The sequence below is a fragment of the Misgurnus anguillicaudatus genome, chromosome 22 (assembly GCF_027580225.2).
Source record: "Misgurnus anguillicaudatus chromosome 22, ASM2758022v2, whole genome shotgun sequence".
NCBI classification, from domain to species: Eukaryota; Metazoa; Chordata; class Actinopteri; order Cypriniformes; family Cobitidae; genus Misgurnus; species Misgurnus anguillicaudatus.
This window is the reverse complement of record NC_073358.2, coordinates 22,755,759-22,773,831: the sequence shown is the minus strand read 5'-3', so window position 1 is coordinate 22,773,831 and position 18,073 is coordinate 22,755,759. Positions and strand designations below refer to the sequence as shown.

General features: G+C 35.3%; 1 protein-coding gene across 2 annotated transcripts in view; it reads left to right on the top strand.

The window, feature by feature from the left end:
* The window catches only part of tmem8b (transmembrane protein 8B), a 245,368-nt gene extending 232,568 nt beyond the window's left edge, over positions 1-12,800 (top strand). For both annotated transcript variants that reach the window (XM_055200090.2, XM_055200091.2), the window contains one exon: positions 11,668-12,800. In XM_055200090.2, the coding sequence (XP_055056065.1) occupies positions 11,668-12,003 (336 nt within the window). In that variant the 3' untranslated portion in view covers positions 12,004-12,800. The remainder of the gene's footprint in view (positions 1-11,667) is intronic.
* Positions 12,801-18,073: the final 5,273 nt, after the last annotated feature.

The window sequence follows — 18,073 nt, the reverse complement described above, 5'->3', positions numbered from 1 at the left end:
CCATATATGGTTCTATATGGTTCTACACACGTGCTACATAGGTGCTGTATGGCACTTGAAATGGTTCCCCCATGATTATGAGCCAGTGAACCACTTTTAGTGCTATTTAGCACTGTTGCACAAATGAAATTAGATCAGCCATACAGAACAGATGAATGAAAGTGAGGTGGTCAAAAGCGATTTAAAGACAAAGGAAAACTGAGCAAGAGTGGAAAAACAAATATTTAGAGAGATTGGGTCTGCTCTCATTTACAGATACTTGTTATACTGTACATACACACACTTACCTGTATAAGCAATTTTCCCAAGCACTTTCTGTAGAAGCTCATCAGATTCATTCATAGCAGTTAAGTACTTTGACGTTCTTCTTTTCAAAAATGTTATTAGTTACATGTGTATTTCTGGGATGTATTTGTATAATAGCCTATTTTACTGTACATTATAACACTACAGTGTAATAGTACTAAAGTCAGAATTCTGACTCGGCCAAAATGAGAATATTGCAGCCGTTGCTGCATCTCTTATGTTTTGGGCTGAGTTTTAGATTTTAAATTAAACACTTACTGGTGTACAATTTCCTGAATGTGTTAGTCCCTGTACAGTTGTACAGGACCTGAGTCAGCAAAGCCCTTCTAAGTGTTCCACAAAGGTCCTGGTGTTTGTAACCATAACACAATGTACATTTGCCAAAACTTTGGTGGTGCTGTGGGACATCCAGACGGCTTTAGCACACTTTGATAATCAGCAGTATTTTTTTAACGCAGTGGTTTCTTCTGTGGTGACCTCCCATGATGACCTTGTTTATTGTTATAAGCCTAAACTCCTTTTTATAGATCCCTTAAAATAAAATCTGAGATAGAGCCTATTACACTAGGCTTATGCAATGTTCAAGTAATGCTTTAAAATGTATGAATTTTATGGCATTAAAAACAAATTCTGCTAACTTTTCTTTACCATTTTTGCAAATGCTTTAACCAACTGATCTCAAGGTAATTTTAGTAGATTAGATTTTTATCAATTCTCTTAATGTCCCCATGAGGGGAAAATCAGGTTTTTTTTATGTATGTCACTCCACTTTTTTTGAAAATAGGTTTATTTTCCAGCTCCCCTAGAGTTAAACATTTGATTTTTACTGTTTTGGAATCCATTCAGCTGATCTCCGTGTCTGGTGCTACCACTTTTAGCATGGCTTGGCACGGTCCTTTGAATCTGATTAGACCATTGGCATTGTGCTAAAAAATAACCAGAGTTTAGATATTTTTCCTATTTAAAACTTGACTCTTCTGTAGTTACATCGTGTACTAAGATCGACGGAAAATTAAAAGTTGTGATTTTCTAGGCTGATATGGCTATGAACTACAGTATACTCTCATTCTGCTATTGAAAGTAAGGGGACTATTTTCATCATTACATCGTAATATCATCTTTGGTCATTTTTGAGCGCGATGCTAATGGTTTAATCAGATTCAATAGATTATGCTAAGCTATGCTAAAAGTGGTAGCGCCAGACCAAGAGATCGGCTGAATGGATTCCAAAACAGTAAAAATCAAATGTTTTACTCTAGGGGAGTTGGAAAGTGAGCCTATTTAAAAAAAAGTGAAGTGTCCCTTTAAGACAAGCCATGTGCCAATTCATCATTCAACACCATTGCTAAGTATTTTCTCCATAAAATTGTAGACAGTCTCATTTCCGCGGTTTATATGATCAAATTATTGACTACAGGGAGAAAATCTCTTTTTTATTCTAACATTTGTTTAACGTAACCATGACACTATTGATTGTTAAATAACACAATCACTGTTCATTGCAATTCATGCAGATATCCAGATTTAAAATAATAAAGAGTGATTTTATTAAAACCACTAATTTATTAAAGGACCATTTTACCCGTAGAAACATTAATCTTTATTGAAAGTGCGTCATATTTGTAGTCGAAATGTTACATACATTTAGAATTTGGTGCCTATTTGACCGAGAAAGAGGTGTTTGTAGTCTCACCCCCTCAACAAAGATATTGGACTTCCTTCTTTCAATGACGCAAAATTATGATTTTTACATCATTGAAAGAAGAAAGTGCAACACTGAAATCTGTATTTCTCCTGTCTCAGCGGCAACTGAGGAAATGATGCATGACCATTCAAAAACATGACTGGGGTTCGAACTATACAAAGCTTAATGCAAATGGGTGAAGTGTCCCTTTTAAAATGGTGACTTGGTCCCATATTTCGAGATGAGTATAAACAGTGCTTTAAGTGGCCCAAAAGAAGTGCCGGTACTCTATTTTTTTATTTTTTCAAATTCATTGAAATTTCGTTCACTTGTAGTTTAGCAATTAAACTAAATGTTTATTACAATTTCAAGAATGTTTTTACTCTGAACATCGCCTGAGGAAATCCGAAGTTGCGTCGAGGGGAACCAAACTGACAGCCGCGACAGTACAGTACCTACAAAAGGGTATTGGAAAAAGCTTGCGTCTGACCGGTAGCTGTCATCCTGGCTTGGTAGGATGTCAGCCAGCGAGTCCTCTGATTCTGACCTTGTTCTTTTACTACTCAGAGTCTAAAACAAGGAGGCCATATTAAGTGTTCTTTGTATTTTCATTTTAACCGAGCAGCTATGGTTGCGCGTTTCACACACAAACACACACCACGTTGAGGCTGACCGACAGCTAAGGCGACGTATGCACTTTTAACTTGTAAACGCAAGGGTGTATGGGTAATGTAGTCTCTGCTCTCGGTGGGACGAATTAGAAGTGTACATTGTGAAGAGCGCTCTAAAAAGCGGCGGCGCAGCCAAAGGATTAAAACCTCTGATTTAAACAGATGTGCAAATGAGCGATCCGGTACGCTAAAAGCACGTTCTGGGCTCAGGGAGAGGTGGTGGTATGCTCAAGAGCTATATGTGGCGGTACTGAGTACCGGCGCGTTCCGGCCCACTTAAAGCACTGAGTATAAACAAATGGTGGTTTACTAATAAGCAATTTAACCAGGAATTGTTCCTGAGACCAATTTGTGAAAAAAAACCACTGTTCTGTAGGTCAAAAAGCACAATGTAACTTGTTTTTTTTCTATATAAAAATAAGACAACCCTTACAAAATGAACCTTACAGTTAATTCAAAAAAGGAAAAAAAAAAAAACATGGTTACTGTAGTAAAACTATGGTTGCCACAAAATAACCTGGTTCATTTTCATAAGGAAACACTTCTCTTTTCTTTGGCAAATACAAAGAGCAAATGTTGTGTGCATCTGATTTACATATATTTTTTGTATTCTGAAGAACATGCAGTTATTTATAGTAATTTATTGTCTCATGTCATAATCATTGTGGATTGGAGTTTTGTCCCGGGTCTTGTTGAATTTGGTGACAACCCTCAGCCTGATGCACGATGTAGCATCACAAAGACAAAATGATAAATAGCTGCTGCAGAAACTATTATGTTGAGTAGCAGCACATTTATGGCCAGTGATAAATTTCTCTCTCTTGAAATTTAGCGTTGCTCTTAAAACAATGCTCCAAAAGCATGCTAACTAGATTTGAGGCTGACCTACTGTGTTTCTGCATGCCAAATATCCAGGCGTCATTGATTCATCATCTAATCAATATCTGAAGGCATATTCGGCTTTGCTGATGAATGCTTCAAAATATATTAGAGCGTGTCCCTTAGAGGAGGTTAAATAAGTGTGATTTATTCTCAGGAGCAGTCTTCGAGGATGTGGCCAAGAGTGAGTGTTGAATTCCAATCATTCAATGGCCTCACAAAGGAAAATATAAATGCACTGGGGTAACAAGTAAGAACCAAGCACATTTTGGGCATACTGTAATCCTGGTCGAGAGTAATGTACCATATGTGGTATGAAGATAAATGCATTTACAATAATCACAGATGCACTTTATTTTATTGCATGAAATAATGTTGAACATAATTATCTATGGATGTGGGTAAAACAGGTATATAATGTGGGTTGGTGCAGACTTGACCCAGTCCACCAGTGAATTGCCATCCATTGTGTTGTTTCTGGGCTTGCAGGACATCTATCATACTGTATATACACCTGGAGCTATTCCATCTTCTAGCCTCTTCCTCTGTACACAAACACGCACACCTGTGCTCCGTCCGTAAATCGCATACTGTGAAGGTATGTACTGAATTAGATGAAATACCTACTCATCCACCGTTAAAACAGTAGGTACTGAATATGGATAGTATGAATGAATTCAGACTTGATACATCACGTGACATATGTCACAACGTCATAAACGTCATAACAAGAAGTTAGTCATTAACTGGAATGATGTTAAACAAGCGCAATTTAAACACAAGGGACAGCTGTTTAACATATGTATGTGCATTTGAGTAGAGCCGCATTACCACTTTTGGGCATTTTTGAATAAAACAATGCCCCCTCCGTCGTCTTATTTTGGATAACTCCTCTCCTGGGGGATCACGGGATAGCATAGTGTCCATCGGATGAACACTTCAGGATCTTGCCGGAAGTAGTGTGTTATTCGGGTAGTACTATGGTTGAGAAACGTATAAAGACATTTTCAAAGAAGAATAAAGTTTCACAAACATTCGTTGTAAAATTCCACTGCAGCTGGAGCAGAATCGCTAATCAAAGGGAATATAACATTTGGAAAAATCTCAGAAGACTTGTACTGTCCTGTATGAAGCAGAAATGTGATTGAGCCATCAGTAGCCTCTATATGTTTGATTGACTGCTGCAAATTTTCCAGCTGGACACTGGCTACAATGCAAAATCATTGGATTTGAAGTGTCTCTGCTGTGTAAAAAGACATTTTAGCTTCATGTTTAAAATGCTATGCTGTCATAGGACTTTAAACCTCTGCGTGTGTGCAAGATGAACAATATATATTGTATGGATGTAAAATTATAACCTGAGGCAAAATGCAAGCTGAGTAGTGGTTATACTTGAAATGTCATGACAGATGGGGAAAATGAGAGTATTGTATTCTCTGTGCACTGTCAGGAGGCAGTTTAATAATGACTTGGAGAATATCTACTGTATAGGTAAAGCAAGTCTGATTAAAAAGAATAGAGGCTGATTGGTGCCACCTATGAATATGAATAGATGGTAACAGCGTGTAAATGGCAAGTATATGAAATGGTGTCATTTTGTTCACCTTATTTTTGACGTAAATGTGGGCGCTGCCATCTTTGAGCTCCTTTGTGTCTTTCGGTGAGTAACTAAAGCCAGTCGCTTTTTTAGCTAATGGTAGTATTGCGAGGTACACGAGTGTGTCGTTTTGAATTCTTCTAAAATGCCATCTTTTTAAAGTTTATTATAAAATCCAGGAAGACTGGCATCATTTGTGCAGTTAGGGGGTTGCTACGGTGGCCCTGAAGGGCAAACCACAACAACAAATTACTAAACAACAACAACAAATTAAAAAACACCACAACAAATTAAAAACCACTACAGCAAATTAAAAAACACTACAACAAAATAAAAAACAAATACAAAATAAAAAACACAACAGCAAGTTTAAAAAACACTACAGCAAATTAAAAAACACAACTACAAATTAAAAAACACTACAACAAATTAAAAAACACTACAACAAAATAAAAAACCATAACAAAATAAAAAACACAACAGCAAGGTAAAAAACACTACAACAAATTAAAAAACACTACAACAAAATAAAAAACCATAACAAAATAAAAAACACTACAACAAATTAAAAAAACATAACAAAATAAAAAACACAACAGCAAGATAAAAAACACTACAACAAATTAAAAAACACTACAACAAAATAAAAAACACTACAACAAAATAAAAAACCATAACAAAATAAAAAACACAACAGCAAGATAAAAAACACTACAACAAATTAAAAAACCATAACAAAATAAAAAACACAACAGCAAGATAAAAAACACTACAACAAATTAAAAAACACTACAACAAAATAAAAAACCATAACAAAATAAAAAACACAACAGCAAGATAAAAAACACTACAACAAATTAAAAAACACTACAACAAAATAAAAAACACTACAACAAAATAAAAAACAACTACAAAATAAAAAACACTACAACAAATTAAAAAACACTACAACAAAATAAAAAACCATAACAAAATAAAAAACACAACAGCAAGTTAAAAAAACACTACAACAAATTAAAAAACACTACAACAAAATAAAAAACAACTACAAAATAAAAAACACTACAACAAATAAAAAAACACAGCTACAACTTAAAAAACACAACAACAAATTAAAAACACAACTACATTAACCTACCGGAAGAGGTAGGTACAAGTGGGCAACATGAGACATCGCTGATTGGACGACACTGCAGTTCGGCTTTTGAACTGGAAGTTATTTGTTGTTGTTGTTTAGTAATTTGTTGTTGTGGTTTGCACTTCAGGGCCACCGTAGTACGCCATAATAGCTGGTAAAAACGCAGTAAATTTGTTTTGACCTTAATCCATTATAAACCACAAGAGTGTGTATGTGGTGCATGTGCACCCATGGTATCAACACATCCATCCAGTAAAACCTTTTATAGAAACTGCCCGTGAACAATAAATGAAGAGTTTCGTTGCAAAACGAGATAACTCCGTTTTTTTATTTTTCAGAAACCTTGTTTTTTGGTTGTGCATTCCAATTAATATCAATTCAACTGCAGTTGGTTTGTTTTGATTTAAACCTTCATAACTTAAAAAATACAGCTAAGTAACACCATAAAACAAAATAATAACATGATAACATCATAATAAACATGTTTGACAAAAATGTTAAGAACGGATTAATCTCGTTTTGCACCGAAACTCTTCAAATACAGTAATTGTTCTAAAACAACTAATGTTATGCTGATAAAAATACGCTGATTTATTTATTCTGCTACTATATATTATTACAAAAATGTGATTACAGTACAGAATATATACAACATAAACTGCTTATTAGTTAATGTTTATAATAGTTCTTAATGTGTGTGCGCGTATTTGTAATGTTTTATATGAAAAAGCAAATCATTTTAAAATAAGCAAATCATTTCATAAGCTCATGTCTCCCTCTCTAGTGCGTTAAAAACAATAAAATTATATTTTTATAAAACTTAAACAATATTGAATACATGTAATAGTTTATTTATGGTTTATTATGGCTTGTTCTGAATGAGAAAGATGTGGCGTGAAGCTTGATGCGTCGTCTGATTAAAAGTCAATTAAAAGTTGCCGTTTAAAAAAAAACTGTTGATGACTTCATGCAGCACTGCACAGATAAATCAGTGATTATAACATCAAGGTATTAAGAGAATAAGTCAAAACAATTGCATATAAATTGTTTTTGCGATACTTTGACATCAAAATCAGGTCGCTTTGCGCAGCACTGCAGGAAGTCGAACTCCACTTAAACTGAAATCTGATGCGAAAACATTACAAAACCCACGACAGTGCTCAGCATTTAAATGATGATACAGTAAATTAGAAACACTGGCTTGTCAGGGGCGGATCTATCGGGGTGGCACGGGGTGGCAACTGCCACCACAAGAAAAAGCATTGCCACCAGCATGGGTATCCCAATATATAAAATTTAAATTTAATGAGTTTCCTTGACTGTTTCAAAGCAGTGATGCTCAATGTGATAATGACAAGAAACGCATCTTTTCATTACCGCTTCGTCCATATAATCAAATCTTATGAACGGCATCATTTAAATGAATAATTCAATGCAACCTAATAACTGATCATGAACACATGACTATCCGGCTCTTTAACTCTTTCCCCGCCAATGACGAGTATTTCCGTCTTTCCGCAATACCGCTATTATCCACTAGGTGGCGCCCTTCCGCAACTTTTTAAAACCGGAAGTATTGCCCTATGGCAAGCTGCTGTATGTCCGTGTCTGTTTTAAATATCGCTCTGAATAGGATCTTTATGAAAAGTCCGTCACAATTATGGAATTATCTCTGCTTTTTGCTCAAAATGTGGTGTTTTTGCAGAAACCTACACATATTCAAAAGCTGATTACAAAAGATCTACTGAAGGTAGGATGAAACGGGTTTTTTTGTTTGAAAGCAGAGGGTCTGTTCTTTCATTTGGTATATTGTATGTTTATATATTTGAAGAAGAACATTTTCTGGAAGGCATTAAACTTTTGTGAAAATCATGAAAAACGCTGGCGCTGGCTGGCAACTTTTTAAAAAAACGCTGGCGGTGAAAGAGTTAATGATTTGAAGCATTTTAATCAGCTAGCGTCTAAAGGATTGTCCAAACTTTTGATGACGTCAGGTGACAAAGAGGCATTTTGCGCTGTCCGTTGATTAAGTTCAGCATCGCATCAGCAAAAAAAAGGATACAAATACAAAAATAAAACTGTTGATTGTCTTAATATAGCCTGAGGTACTTGTTTGGTAGTTATGACAACTAAAAATGTAAATATCTTAAAAGCAGTTCTTTCTAGAGTTCGCCCATCATGTCTTGTTAGCTGCAGCAGTCAAATGTTCCATACATGCATATGAAATGGCTCGTTAGGGTATAGCCTAAAGTTTTTACTTGTCTTTATTAAGTAGACAAAACTATTCTGTTCTATAGTGTATGTTTAGAAAGCTTGAAAGACTTCATGCTTGTTGCATTTTCCAGGATACTATAAAAAAAGAAAGGCTGATATGGGTATATAGGTAGATGCTTGGATACTTGCTTGGGAATGTTTTTTATTGTTTATTTTTTGTTTATGTTATAAAGAACTGAGGTCCAGTGTATACACCGAATATAGTATATACAGTCTATAATTTCTTGAATCCACAAGAAGAACCATGCAAGGCTGCTTACTTCAGTGTTGCAACCCCTCATAGTTCTCATGCCACCCCATACTGTAAATCATTTTCTAGATCCGCCCCTGTGGCTTGTATGTGAATAGAGACACGTGAGAAAGGTGTAAAAAAAGAGAGTGACTTAAAGCCATATCAACCTATAGCTAGCATGAATTTACAATGAACAATATATTTTTCAGCATTTATTAATCTTTGTTGATAAGTGTTAGTTGATCATTGTCTTTTCAAGGCATCAATTAATGTTTGAAGTTGAAAATGGCTAGGTTAATCTTAAAAAAAAATAGGCTCATTTTCCAGCTTTCCTAGAGTTAAACATTTGATTTTTACCGTTTTGGAATCCATTCAGCCGATCTCCAGGTCTGGCGGTACCACTTTTAGCATAGCTTAGCATAATCCATTGAGTCTGATTAGACCACTAGCACCGCGATAAATAAAAAGAGTTTCGATATTTTTCCTATTTAAAACTTTCCTGTAGTTATATTGTATACTATGACCGATGGAAAATTAAAAGTTGCAATTTTCTATACAGATATGGCTAGGAACTATACTCTCATCCTGGCGTAATACTCAAGGACTTTGCTGCCGTAACATGGCTGCAGGAGGCGCAATGATAGAGTATAGTTCCTAGCCATATCTGCCTAGAAAATTGCAACTTTTGATTTTCCATCGGTCATCGTATACAATATAACTACAGAAAAGTTTTAAATAGGAAAAATATAGAAAACTCTTTGGTTATTTTTGAGCGTGATGCTAATGGTCTAATCAGATTCAATGGATTATGCTAAGCTATGCGAAAAGTTGAACCGCCAGACCCGGAGATCCAGCCTGGTCTCACTGTTAATACATAGTATTTACATGTAACTTTAAAAAGCAAAAAACATATTTTTTGTACGTTTAAATAGATGCTAAAACTTACAATGTAGACATATTTACAACATTTAAACGTAGCATTGTTACGTTTTGACAGCTAAAAACCGTAAAACTTTTACGTTTCTTTCATTCCATAAAGATTGCTGTATAATTTCCTTTTAACCATTTTAGCGATAATTTACCACCTTAACCCTACCCCAAACCTTACCCTAAACCCAAACTCTTTTTATACAAAATGTTTAAATATGTAATGTATTCTTTTTAAATTATGCAATGTAACAGACAGATATGTTTAGGAACATATTAGTAACAATATAGCATTCAAAAGATATTTTAAGGTGCTACAGTCCTACGCAAAACAGTTTATTAAAATCATTTAACGTTACTGTTTAAAAAATCATAACAGACAAGTGTAATCACAACAACTTATTTATTGCGAATATCAAAATCAGTACCAAAAGTAGTTAAAATGACGATGTGCTACAGCCAAGGTCCTCTCTGTAGTATATGAAGTAAAATAAAGAGAAGTATTAAAGTTATTAATCCAAGAGTTTGATCAGCGTTGATCCGTCCTGCTTTCCTCTGTCATTGCACGCTTTTTTAATTTCAAACGTACACCATCGGAAATGGAAATGACGCAAATATGTCACGTGGCACGCAAAGAGCCAATGAGCGTTTGATATCACTGCCGTAAAGTAATGTGTCGTTAAGCTTCTTGAGGCGGGATATTTGAATTCACATTAACGAACGTGCGATCTGACTTTACGGTTGCTGATGAGAACTCGAATCAAGATCGCTGGATAAAGGGCTGAATTTGGATCTGTTTCTCGCAATCGTATGAATTTGAAAGATGTTGATTACAACAAATGAATAAAAGTAACATCTTTTGTGAATTTATGTTGTATTTTGTTGTGATTATTGCTTAGTAGTAATAATAGCGTATTGCATATTGCGTTTTTGTGTGTCATGGCAAACAAACTAAAAATAAATACAGAAATGCTATTCATTTAAAAGTTTTGAAATGTTAAATATTGTGAAATTCTCTGAATATCATAATCATTTCATTAGGTAAATGGGTAAACTGTCTTAAATAAATAAGTCAGAAAATATGATTGAAAACATGTCATTGTTATGAGTAAAAAACGCCAATGCCCGTGATTTTAATATTTATGAATAGGAATAACGTACGTACAAATTTGTACGTTTGTAAAGCTGTAAGTTAAATACGTAAATAATTTACGTATTAGTCCTGTCAAAACATCGATATTGTACGTTTCAGTGTGTTTTAAATGTAAGTAAATGTATGTATTGTACAACCACACTGAAACGTAAAAACACACACGTATTCTCATGAGATCACGTTGGGAGATCGGCTGAATGGATTTCAAAACTGTAAAAATCAAATGTTTATAAATACAGTAGTGTCTTATTGCATAGTGTTACCTAAATAGGTGTAGTTAGTGCAGATGTACAGTAGTTTGAAAGAAGTGTTTCATTGGCCAGTAAATTCACTGGTCATTGGCAGGTGTGGTAAAAAGGTGTTTTAGGCCCTGGATGATGATTATTATTACAATAAAACCATAACGTGCCTGTCATTTTTTTCAGTCTTTAAACTAAACTAGACTGTATTCATCTTATACTATACACTTTGACTAAAGCTACATGTAAATGTCTCTGCATAGTCTATGCTCGGTTGATAGATTTAATACCACATAATGAGATTCATTCGAGCATGAGCGATGTTAAGCTTGTGTATGTGTGGAGTGTGTGAAGACAGCGTGCTTTAGTGTGTTCATAAATATCAGAATCTCTAGAGGGTGCAGAATTGAATTTCTATGGAGTCTGTAAATTGTGTGTCCAACATTATAAGTGTGTGCATTTGGATCACGATCATTAGATCTGTGTGTCCTATTCATCAACGTATCTTTCCCCTTGCGCGTGTTGTTTGGCTTATTCGTGTCTAAACGTGCCTTCTGTGTCCCTCAGACTGTGCGCACCTTCCGCCGGCGCCGCTGTTACCCACCGACCTGGAAGCGCTGGGTGTTTTTCCTGTTCCCCGGCACCACGATCGCCACGTCAGCAGTGGCCTTGTACGCCTTTGTGGAGACAGAGGAGAACTACTTCTACATCCACAGCATCTGGCACATGCTGATCGCCGGAAGCGTCGGATTCCTTTTGCCACCACGTGCCAAACCCGACGTGAAAGTCACTCCCCTCAAACGGAGACGTGGCTGCGGTTACCAGCTCTGTGTGAATGAGCACGAGGAGATGGGATTGGTGGACCCAGGTATTATAACCATCAATAGCATATGCACCAGCTGATGAGAGGTTCTTAACCACGTGGACTTTTTCGCCTTTCGTCTCCTTCCTTTTGAATATACAAACACGGAAAACAAAGCCAGAGAACTTACTGATGCACTGTAAATAACTTTGGACTGAAACACTCATACACCTATACGTACAAGTTTTTGGCCATTGTTCTTTGGATTACTATTATTGTTAATATCGTTTGCATTGTTAGTATCTTGGAATGGTTTGTGTCAGTACAGCAATGCACTGTTGTTAGTGCATTATTTCAAAAGTTAATGCTGATTTCACTGCTGCTGCTACTTGACAGTGACTGTAAAATTGAAAAATGTGTCATGTAATTTATTCATTGTTTTCTGGCACTGAAACGACCAAATGTTTTATTGTGTTTAGGAGATGCAAAGAAAGATTTTTTTTGTGGATATATCAAGGGCACTGCTTTTTTAGTTTTCTTTCTAAACATCTTTTGCACTGAGACACAAAAATGTGATACTGTACATTTTTTTTAAATACTGTAAAAGTATAGTTATGATTAAGTCACAATGTGTACATGTAAATGTATAGTATAGTTGTTTTCAGTGGAATGTCTGATTGTACTTTGGATTGCATTGTATTGCCTTTGCAGCATAACTGATTGTCGATTTCTAGAAGGTTTAGGAAAGTGTCCGTTGCCAAGACAAGGTTTTATTAAGAAACCTCAGATAATAACCTCATATTTCCTGTTGTATTTATCTAGTGAGGATCGGGTCAAAGGGAGACATTTTAAAGCAAAAGCAAATGATAAAGCAAATAAACGTTTTATTTTTTCTGTATCACACATGGTTCTTTATTTCTTCCTGAAAATTTACTTATGAAAATGTCAGACAATATTTCCATTTCTAATCATCGAAGCATTATATTTGGATTTACTGACACGATTCCTCCCAGGAAAGCATTGCGCTGTAATACAATGACATCATCATTTGCATGTCAGTTTTTATGATAATGCTTATAATAACAACAGTCACATACCTTACACTAGTTTAGCTGCAGGAGTTTTAAAGCTGTCCTGCATTTGTGGTTCGAAAGTTGGTCAATCCATGTTCATAAATCCTAAACCAGCTTCTGAAAAAGTTTTTTGTGTGTGGTAAAACAAGGCAAGCGCAAAGCAATAATCTGACTGCTTTACAAATAAATGTCATGGTCTGAATGAAATTGTTATACATAATTTATTTACGCGATTTAACAATAATAACAACAATCTATTAATCTGAAAACTAATGATATCACACTGTTCATAAGCAAAGACCACAGAGACAATTTTCCAGCTAAATGCATCCACTCACATTTACAAACAAATTAAGCTTTCCTAAAATCTGACATTCTGAAAGTAATCTAGCACTTTGTGTCCCTAAGTCCTCCATCACGTGATGAAAAAATCTTCAGCAATTTTTCTAGTCTAAATGGTAAAGATGTCACGCTGAGATGGGAAAAAACAGTGAGATTGGATTCATTTAGTGTGTGTCTCTGTAAATAAAGAGTAGGTAACTGGTGTAAAAGCCCTTAATGGCTAATGAAGAAGCCATTTAAAGGTGCAATGTGTAACTTTTAGAATATAGTATAATATATAATATACATAAATATATTATCAGTGGTGTATAAAGAACTTACATAATGAACTGTATTGTTTTTAATATCTTTGAATGAGTCGTTTTTATCTACATACACCGCAGTATTCCTTACATAAACGGACAAACTGCTCTACAGAGCACGTTTTGTCATTATGTTGCCTCAAATGATGACATGTTTGTCCTGTGGCAGCTACCGTAGCTTCTCATTGCGTTTCGAAATTAAGGTTGCAATTAAGGTTCGTAATCTCACCCACATTACACCTTTAAAGAGCACCTATTGTCCAATTCACATTTTAAATTAAAGCCATGTTACAGCAGCAAGGTCCTTGATTATTAAACCAGAATGAGAGTATAGTTACTAGCCATATCTGCCTAGAAAAGCTTAGTACACAATGGTTTATAAATAGGAAAATTTCGAAACTCTTTGGTTATTTTTGAGGTCAATGCTAATGGTCTAATCAAATTCAATGGATTATGCTAAGCTATGCTAAAAGTGGTAGCGCCAGACCCGGATATCGGCTGAATGAATTCCAAAACGGTAAGAATCAAATGTTTAACTCAAGGGGAGCTGGAAAATTAGCATATTTAAAAAAGTGGAGTGTCCCGCCACTGAATCTTTCAAACATGGTAAGGTGAGTCACATTTCCCGCTGACGTCAGAGGTATTCAGGCCAATCACTACGTACAGATTAGCCGGCCAATCAGAGACACAGAACTTTCAAATCTGTGTGTTTCAGTAAGAGTGTGAAGTCTGGAGCTACAAAAATGTACGGTATGTGAAAAATAATGTGTTTTTTAACCATGCAAACACATTGTATTATACCAAATGCACAAAATAACATGTTTTTAGCAATGAAATAATGTGCTCTTTAAGTAATTTTCAAAACATTTTTCAATTCACAAATTGTGAAAAATGTCCTTTAACTGTATGACACAATTCACAGTGTTATTTAGAAACAATCCTTAGTATCTGCTTTGATAAACTCATCTGTATTGCAAAGGAAGTGGCTCAGCAGGAGTTGAGACTGACAGCAGCTTGGACTCAACAGACAAAATGAAGAAGAGTTACATGTTTTAATCAAGACATGCATATGACCGCTGAGAATCCGCTAAGTGACAGCATATTAATTATAAGTCCAAAAAAATTACAACTCTTAGTTCCTAGCAATCACACACACACACTGATACACAATTATATTATTAACAGTATTTTCTTTAAACTGATTTCTTTATTAGTACCCATTAGCATAGACTTCAGTAGCTCTATAGACTCCTATATGTTATGCTTTCAGCTGCAGCACAATAATTGGCCTGAACATTCGTCCACCACCTCCAGCTGCCCATCTCCTTCTGAAGCATACTGTAGACAACAGTGCCATTTGTGACAACAGACATACAGGCAGACAAAAACTGATCTCTATACTCTATGAAAGAAACGACTCTTCACAGTTTCATGAGCAGACATTTCAAATGCAGGTTTCTCATCATGACCACAGAGTTAAACAGGCCAGAAAGACCTCCCGTCACAGCAAGCAACCGCATCTCACGTTCCTCCGCTTCATTATCACCATTACTTTCATGATCATCTGCATCATCTTTGTCATTAATATTTAGAGGAAAACTAAAATAAGGCAGCTGACTGTTGTCTGAGGTAACATTGAGGATGACTCCATATGTGGTAAGTATTGCCCAGATCCCCAGGTGCTGTTGAGCGAGTTGGAGATGACTATAAAATTGCTATGAAAGCCACAATATAGATCTGTTTATTGCATAAATGCATATATTTTTGTGTTTATAATATTATGTTTCTATTTATAGACTTACTTTGTAGCTTCACTGCCTTCAGGGTATGTATGAATCTTGAAAAAAAAGTTTTTACTCATTTGCATTCTTTATCTTGTTACAATGTTACTGAACTTTAGTAGTAATGGATGCAAAAGTAGTAAATAATGATACATGGAGTGGTGTACGGAGAGGTATAAAGCTAAAGTGTATAATTCCTGAAACACTTGTGTCACAAAAATGATGATTCTGCTGTGGCAAAAAAAAGTTCTAACCCAAATTTACCCCAACAGTTGGGACAATGTGGTCAGCATGGTCAGGATAATTTAACAAACAGAAAAAAAACTAACTAAACATAACATGTTTTGATAACACCAGTGTTTGGACTTTCCTGGGGAATTAAAGGAATAGTCTACTTATTTTCAATATTAAAATATTTTATTACCTTAACTAAGAATTGTTGATACATCCCTCTATCATCTGTGTGCTTCGATAGCATTTAGCTTAGCCCCATTCATTCAATGATACCAATCAGAGACAAAGCTAGAAGTGACCAAGCACATCAGCGTTTTTCCTATTTGGGACGAGTAGTATTGCTAGCAAGTTTTGAGGTACAAAATAAAACGTAGCGCTTTTCTAAGCGGATTTAAAAGAGGAACTATAATTTACGGCGTAATAGCACTTTTGGGAGTACTTCGACGCAGTAACACCCTCCCTCTCCCATTATGAGAGGGAGAAGGGGAGCGGACTTTTCAGGCGAGTCGAAGTACTCCCAAAAGTGCAATTACGCCATAAAATATAGTTCCTCTTTTAAAACCGCTTAGAAAAGCGTTACGTTTTATTTTGTACCACCAAACTTGCTCGTGTAACTGCTTGTCTTGAATGGGAGAAGCGTTGATGTGTTTGGTCGCTTCTGGCTTTGTCTCTGATTGGTACCATTGAATGAATGGGGCTAAGCTAAATGCTATCGAACTGTCGCAGCGCGCTCCAGCGCTTACGTGCACGCACACAGATGATAGAGGGATGTATCAACAATTCTTAGTTAAGGTAATAACATATTTTAATATTGAAAATGAGTATACTATTACTTTAAGCTTTTTATAGATCTCTCTACATATTAAACAGGGACAGGACAAAGTATTTGAACATCAGAACATTACACACATTAGCTTTAAGCAAAAATGACAGATTCTGAAATAAAATGGGGTATAGTCTGATGTATTCTGCACAATAAATCTGCTGCAATATACAAAAGAACTGAAACGGAAATCAAAGCTGACAAAAAGGTCATTTAATGTCACATTTTACAATCAAAAGCTGTCTTCATACAGTAAACTCACATTATTTATCAGGTACAAAATGCAAACAAGATTAAGAATAAACCAAATATAAAGTTTAAACTAAAATAGGCAGCTTTGCGGTGTACAGTCATTTAAATCATATCATTTTGAAATTACCAAATATAAATGTACACTTACAGAGCTAATTATATGTAAAATGCATATCAAAAACTACATCAAAAACATATGTACATACGTATGCAATGCACATTGATGGTTCAGTGTGATTTTACAGTGCATTTATATTGTGAAACATGCACTCTAAAAACAAACGGTGCAATATAGCACCAAAAGTTGTTCTTTGCTCGTAATCATAAAAGAACCGTTTCCAGTGCCATACGGGGCCATGTAGCACCACTATAGCACCACATATGGTTTTACATAGCACTATGTGGTTCTACACAGGTGCTTCACCGGTGCCATATGGCACCAAAAATGGTCCTTCCATGATTACGAGCAAAGAACAACCCCCGGTGCTATTTAGTGTGACAAACAAACAAAAGGGCATTCCTTTGCCCATCAAATCAGTTGACCTGATATGCTTCTGCATACTGCATAATCTAAATGTACAGGATTAAACAACAACAACAACAAAAAAATGATCAATATACTGTAAAGATTTCACAAAATACAACATAAATAAAAATAAGGTACTTCTTTCAAAAAGAACAAATCATTCAAATGTCATATTTTAGGCTCTAGTAGCCTAACAAAACAATAACAAAAATACATTCACATACATGGTTTTGTAAACTCAGTGCAGTTTTTCATTCTTCACTTAGCAGGACAATGATGTACAGTTTGGGAAGATTTTAAAACTCTCCTCGCTGCTGAGGTTGGTGCATTACAGTAGCATTTCAATACGTTACAGGTTGAAGCTTTAGATAAAAGCATCTTCTAAATGAATAAATGTAAATGTAAGTGCAAAGCAGAGTTATTTTCAAAGGCTACTATAAAAAATATGCAGCAGTTTTGTTAAATCAACATATATTTTATGCTACTTTAAATTAAATAATTAAGTTAAACAATTTCAACTTGAGTTTAATTTTTCATCTTGTCAACTTTTGCATTTATTTTTACAGTGTAGGTTTAGCCCTCGTCACCGTCAATTGTAGTGTGTTTAAAACTGTAGAACTGTTTTAATCTGAAACTAACTTTAACTCATTCCCCACCAGCCTTTTTCAAAAAAGTTGCCCGCCAGGATTTTTTGTGATTTTCACAAAAGTTTCACAAAATGCCAAAATGTTCTTCTATAAATATATATATATACACACACAAGTATATCAAATGAAACAAACATTCTGCTTTCAAACAAACCAACAAACAAAACGGGAAAAAAATGTTTCATCCTATC